The 7,483-nt window shown below is 34.3% G+C and overlaps 1 protein-coding gene across 1 annotated transcript in view; it reads right to left on the reverse strand.

Annotated features, from left to right (window-relative positions):
• Positions 1-4,235, reverse strand: part of LOC102802040 (acid-sensing ion channel 2-like) — a 38,830-nt gene extending 34,595 nt beyond the window's left edge. The window contains exons 1-3 of the mRNA XM_078005475.1: positions 4,182-4,235; positions 2,966-3,095; positions 2,193-2,383 (exon numbers count right to left, since the gene is read on the reverse strand). Of these exons, the coding sequence (XP_077861601.1) occupies positions 2,193-2,383; positions 2,966-3,095; positions 4,182-4,235 (375 nt within the window). The remainder of the gene's footprint in view (positions 1-2,192; positions 2,384-2,965; positions 3,096-4,181) is intronic.
• Between the last annotated feature and the right edge of the window lie 3,248 nt (positions 4,236-7,483).

Here is a 7,483-nt window from a genome sequence, read left to right on the forward strand (position 1 = left end):
TTTTTAATCTGGGATTGTCTACTTTAAAACAGAAGTTTAATTATTGTCTAATTGTAATTTTGTTTACCGTTGTATTGTATTTAGCAATTGTATCTACTAACACACCACTGTTGTCTGCCTCATATGGTTGTTGTGTATAAATGAATAAATAAATAAATAAATAAATTAAATAAATAAATAAATAAATAATGGTTAAACATATATATAGTTTTTCATAATTCGATATACGTAGTAAACTCGTACATTTTTTTCAAATTCGTGGCTTACATCTCACCAACTACGTAAAACGCGCTAAGACCTCTCAGTAACAACGCACGATTGGAATTCCAGTAGCATTCATACAAATTACTACGATTGCATAGTGGTATTTGATCAGCAAGTTTAGTCAAGTTTATAATGTGGTAATTCGGCGAGACGTGAGTGTATTACGCGCTACTCAAGTATAATCATGGTACAAAGTTCATGTCACGTGAGGATTCTGACTTCAACTTAACCGTAATATCACAAAAATGTTAACAGAGATAATCGCATAATTATAGTATTTGTTCACACACATAAATATACTACGAATAGTTTGTTTTCAAGTATTTCATTGTCATGAATAAAAAGAACATTGCTTTGAATTGTGGGTCGTACATTTTACATATAAATATCACGATTATGTTCAAATTTTCTATACGTATCCATCTGTCAACTTTAAAGGCACACTAAAGCTGTGATCGTAGTTATTATGTATTTGCATAAACGATCGCCATGCATGAACACACCATTACTTTATCGTTTTTCTATTATGAAATATATTTTTTTGAAGTTATCACTATTTGTACGGTTTGAGAATACATTAGTAACATAATTACTAATTTTGAAGTCAACTCAAGCCGTGGCCGTTTCACAGCCAGTGACGAATCTCCACTAGAAACGGGTGAAACAAAGTTATGTGCAATTTGAGATTCGAAGTACACGGTTTTATATCACACATGCATTCTAGTCGTTACCAGAAGTATTTGAATAAATTCCTAATAATAATTTATAATAATAATTAATAATAAATAATAATAATAGTAATAATTAGATATTGGCTTATTGCCTTACTGTAAATGTCAAACAAATAAAAGAAACGTGATATTTACCTCACTAATAGAAAGTAAATTTGCTTATATTTGATGGATTGTCACGATATGTAATTAAAACATAAAACCCTCATTAGTATTTAATTCTTCTTCCAACGTTGTATAAACGAACGTACAGCTATGCAATATATATGGTTATAATTATATGCACAAGTCTAGCGACGAGTCGCTTCCGTGACCTAAATTGAAGACACGGGAGCCGTTAATATCGTCGTTATCGTTTTGATCTGAAATAGTCCATCAATAAAGATTATGTGTTTCTAAAATGTGTTAATATAATCAAGTTAGCGAACGCCTACACAATCAAACACAATGGGAAAATTGACATTCATTACCGTCACCCACTAACATTTCATTATGACATGATATTAAAATAGCAACACTTCCTTTAGCGACAATGCGGCTAGTGACGTCAAATAAGGTCGTTCTCTGTGTGTATATTATTTTGTTCTGAGATTTGACACATTTTAAATGACGTTCAACCACAGTTGTCACTTTGAACGACATTGTTTTTACTCGTTTCATTTCTATGTCATGTACTCGCTTCGTCGTTAGAAAAAGTGTACTTTATCGTTTTCGACGCTAAGTTTGCCAACAACGCATGCTCAGAAGTAACACAACACATCTCACACTTCGGATTGCGAATTGCGCAGAACATGTTGTCTATGGCGTTAGTTGTGTTAGTTATTATATTAATTGCGACGGTATCACGTAACATTCACTCCAGTGGATGGCTATAATATAAATGTATAAGCTATCGTGCCCGCAGTTTATTGAGATTAATGGTCATGTAGAGGGTGAGCAAAGCGGCAATTTTGTTATAGTCATGTTTAAACAGCAAATTACAAGTTTTTCTTGTAAATAAGCCGTGATTTCGAACTATAACTATAAATATCTTGAATTGGCTCTCAAAATTCAAAATATCTGCATATTCTTCCGAAATATTCTAACATTGCGCCACAATACAGTATATACGGCGTACTAACAATCACTTACGATTCACTTTTCAAAAAGTAATTCGCCTGAAATTCAAACTGTCTAAGTGAACAATTTTATTCTTACCAGTGCCTTTCTAAGAGATACGTATGTATGGAAACCAGGAGATGCGACAAATCCCAGCTCCTTCACGTATGGTGGTTCTTTTACTCCGTGGACGAGGAGTTTGATGCCGGCGTCCATAGCGTCGCCATCCAAATCGTTGGAGGGGGTATACTCTTCGGTTTCGATACCGAGTATGAGGCGCAGGCCATTACCTGCATCAAAAATACTTTATAAATACATTGATATTGACACCGTCACACAGTTTAATTTGGCCAACCTGACAGTGATTGTAAGTTCGAGTCGACTGTACACTCAGCAGTGAAAAATAGGAATGCATACACTTGTTATTGTGCTGAATCATCTCCACCACATACATGTAGTTATTAAGAACCAAGGTTAGGAAAATAGTCACATCAATGTCAACACGACAAAATATCAAAATATCTACATTTTCTTCTATGCTATCGATAAAGAGCCACTGCTCGAAACGTCTAGCTGTTTTTAATAGTTATTTAGGACTACGATTACCAAATATTATCTTCTATATATCATATTTATCAGTCCGAGCAGCGTTTATTAATTTATAAAATATCACAGGGATGTATTTAAATCAAGCCTATTTAGGAAGGTTTGTGGCTTTTTTATTTAAAAAAAATGTAAATTATCTAATAAGTTGGCGTTAAGTATCTGACATTGATATTACATATAATATTGATGTAATGTACTATACAATTCCACAACGTAATGTAATGCATGTCGCACTAAACAGAAATAAACCATCTAGCATGTGTTACCTGTGCCAGCTCTTTTCGACAGGAGAACAGCGTTGTTTTCATCATGTTTGTTGAATGTAAAGCAATTACCATGATGTGAGAACACGTGACTGAAATCTTCATAAGAACAATTTTCTCCACTGTATTCACACTAAAATAAATTAATATGATTAATAATGATAATTAGGTTGTCGCTAATTGAAATCGCCACATATCTGCACATATCATTCTTTGGAAAATGGTCGTCTAATATATTTTTTAAAAGACAATAACTTTTTGAAAATCCGAGTACAAAAATTGTTGGATATAACATCCTACTGTAGAGGACATTTAGGGTGGGGACTGTTAAAGTCAGCATTTTTTAAATGTATGGTTCTATTTTTGGACTTTAATTTATAAATTAGATTAAATGAATGAGTAGAAATCAGATACACTTACATATCCCTATAATTTGACAGCTTGCAGCCAAAAACAGTAAAAAATCTGAAAATTGTCCCAGTAAAATTAATGGGAAGTCCACTAATAATACTATACATTTAAAAAACAACTAATGCGTTGCTTGTAAATAGGAAAGGTAAAAGCTGATTTTAACCTAGACTCTATGGAAAAGATGTGAGCCCCCCCCCCCCCCTACAGTGGAATTTTCTATCCCACAATTCTTTTCAAAGTCCAATATGGAATTAACATATTTCTTCCCTAAACCAGAACGTTAACAATTGTTAGCCATACGAAGTAATACTCTTAATTCGGTGAGTTTTAGGCTGTGAGAACAACCTAGTAAGTACATTCGAGAAAATTGTTAACAAAAACGTCCGCCATAACTGAGACAGCTTGAACAATAGCAACGAGGCAACGAGTAGTTTTACAGATATAAACCCACTGTTTTGGTCAGTGTCGACGAGTAGACTGCACGAGAGCGCAAGTCCAAGTGCAATTTACTAAACTCTGGGCAAAACTGTGTAAATGAATGAGTATTTCGAACTTATACCACGATATGATAAAGATGGCCATGGGAGTGTTTGTGTTATCTTTGATAAAGTGAACAATGTTTTTTTTATTGTATAAAATTGCATTGTATAAAATTGAAAGTCGACGTTTTGAGCCAGAGAGCAACATTTTTTTTGAATGGTACATGTCAAATTCAGTCTTCATCACATCATTCAACGACCTATAGAAATTTAACAATGTAGTATGTCACTGTCACTAAACACTGTTAATATAAAAGGTGGCCAACTACCTGTAGAATGAAATCGCTTGCTTGGTGCCCCGTTCTGAATGTAAAATCAGTCATGTTATAATCGTAGTCCTTTGTGTAATGCGTCCAGTTTACAGCCGACATTTTTGCCAAGAATTTGTCAGTATACAGATGTGGGTCGATGATTTCGTGTTGATCGTCAACAATGCCTGTAGAAAAACACAAATTATAGTGAATTGAACAGCAATATGACTCTTTTTTTTACTCTTCGCTGATTAGAAGTTTTGATTAGAGTAGTTTCCTACGATATAATGCAATTTAAACAAAGCCGAGCATTTCTGTCAAGGATGGCCGGTCTTGTACAGTACTGTAGGAAATGAGGTGTATGCATATATACGGACTTCTACCCATATCATTTGAGTGGGAAATACATTTTAAGTGTGTATTTTTATATTGGAGCTTCCAAAAACAAGTGTTGTCAAATTAATAATCTGAATATCCAACTGAATGACACTCCGAGTGAATGTCTAGTTTGTGATAAGTTGCTAAACAATCTTAGTTATGCTGATGATATATTGAAGATAATATTTGGTAATCGTAGTCCTAAATAACTATTAAAAATAGCTAGACGTTTCGAGCAATAGCTCTCTATCGATAGCATAGAAGCAAGTGTGATAACGTACAGGTAGAACATAGGAACGTAAGAACGCGCATGAACTATAAGTTAGAATCACAAAAAATTCCACAATAGAACAAATAACGCGCCTTAGGTAGTGAGCTCAACAAATGAGTTGAACTGTTTGTTAATACCACGGGGTTCTTTAGTACCAAGGCGGAATATAGTTTCCTCCTCGACACGCCTGAGCTGATTTTCGTTGCCATTGACAACACATACACCAGAAATAGACATATCTGTAATATTATGTCCACTAGAATTAAAATGAAGTGAAACCGGATAATAACGATTTTTCTGTCTAGTTTGCCGTAGATGCTCAGCAAACCGATCACCCAGTCGACGAACTGTAGAACCAATATAAAGTTTCCCGCATCTAATACATGAAATGCAATATACAACATTCATAGTGATACAACTGAACGGATATTTGACCTCAACATCTCCCTTGGGACCAAATATACGATTAACAAACAGTTCAACTCATTTGTTGAGCTCACTACCTAAGGCGCGTTATTTGTTCTATTGTGGAATTTTTTGTGATTCTAACTTATAGTTCATGCGCGTTCTTACGTTCCTATGTTCTACCTGTACGTTATCACACTTGCTTCTATGCTATCGATAAAGAGCTATTGCTCGAAACGTCTAGCTATTTTTAATAGTTATTTAGGACTACGATTACCAAATATTATCTTCAATATATCATACTTATCAGTCCGAGCAGCGTTTATTTATTTATAAACTACTATTAGTTATGCTGATGATATCTGTGTGCCATTGCCCTCTATTAAAAGATTAAGACGCCTTTTGGAAATATGTGGTCGCTTTGCGCATGACCAGGATATCATGTATAATGTTAGTGTTTTCAAAATACCACCAGTATATTTGTCGGGACAGCCAATGGAATTTGTTGACCAATTAACATATCTTGGTCACAAGCTTACTAGTGATTTGAAGGATAACGCTGATATAGACTTCTTGTTAAAAACCACAAGTTCAATTGCTTTGATATTACATATCTAGGTACTACACGTGGACCTCATATTTGTTCATTTCGGCATGATTTTGTTCTTCCATTATCTAATTTTGATGGATATTTTTGATAAAACGTTATATTTTCGATTTTTTGTTGAAAACAGCAAGTCCGATTGCTTTAATACAATACTGTCACACGCAACGTAATATTACCGTAATTGGTATAGTACAGGTGTGATGGTTCAAATACCAAAATGGCAACAGTAACAAAAAGACTTCCCTGGCGGCGATGATGAAATGCGAACACGGAGCCAACAGATGAGGTTTCAACTGGTACTGGTATTATTATACTCTGCAAACATCAAGTACAATAACGCGGTGAAACTCCACTACTCCAATAACTAGTTACTTAAACTCCAATACAATTCAACGAGATCTCCGATCTGATCTCAGTGCTGAACAACTCCCCTATATATACCCACACTGTCTATAAATAGACCATTACATCAGCATACATAATGAGTCTGGAACTTACTACAAATTTCTAGAATGTTCCATTACCTTCTATTGCCTCCTACAGTGTTCTATTACCTATTCAACCAGTTTCTAAAAATTCCACCCAGACACAGTACGGTTCTAGAACATTCTCAGTCACACGGAAGTGGTAACAAGTCGTATGCGACAAATACATATTGTTAATTTTCTAATGATATCTTCAGTTCTTTAATTGAAATGTGCATTGGTAACAGCGGAGCTATCTCAGCCGATAAGCTGCTTGTTTCATTACCCACGTGATTATTACCCATGTTCAAGCATTGGAATAATATGTTGTACTATTAATATTGCAATACGCACACTTATTGGCAAACGTGACATTTTTTTTCCTTTTCTTCATTCATTTCTGTTGACCTATATACATATATTTTTTGTTTTCATTTATTTAATTATTTTTCATACTAGTTTTATGTGGACTTTCAAATGTTTGACAGTCTAAAATAAAAATAATAATAATAATAATAATAATTATTATTGGTTGTCTTATTGCCAAATTTTCTTGACGATTTCTTTATGACTTTGTTTTATGTTGTTGATCACAGCATTAGCCGTGAATAACATCTAGGTGTCAGACTCTTACAACAAAACTTCTAAAAATGTAACATTGTGGGTGTCGGTGAATTAAGTGGCAACTCAACACTGTGGTTTGCGGTTTACCGTCATGGTTATTTACAATGTTGTATATTTAGTTTCAGCGTTCATTCAAACCGCTATACAAACCTTTTGTGCCGATTGCATTACAAGAATGTCAGAATAATTTCATTTGTTTCAATATCCTAAAAAGAGTCGTTGATTGAAACCAGAATCACATAATCGAGATCTAGTACATGTATATGAGAAAAATATTCCCGGGGATCGAAGATCATAGTGTGTACAATTGTCAAAATATGGGATGGGTGTTACGACTCTTGCCAAAATTGGGATCATCGTAATCATTTATCCATGGCAACGTTATCTCCACTCCATATACCTGTGGTCTTCGATACGATTTCATTAAATTTTAGTTCTAAGGGCGTAGTTAAGACCATTCATATGTATGTGTTGTTAGCGGCAATCAAAAAATCAACTTAGACGCATAAAAGAAGACTGTAGTTATTTTCAGACTTAAAACAGTGAAACCCAATGGAATGAATAATGAATG

Source organism: Saccoglossus kowalevskii, chromosome 21, assembly GCF_978046115.1.
Source record: "Saccoglossus kowalevskii chromosome 21, keSacKowa6.1, whole genome shotgun sequence".
Lineage (NCBI taxonomy): Eukaryota > Metazoa > Hemichordata > Enteropneusta > Harrimaniidae > Saccoglossus > Saccoglossus kowalevskii.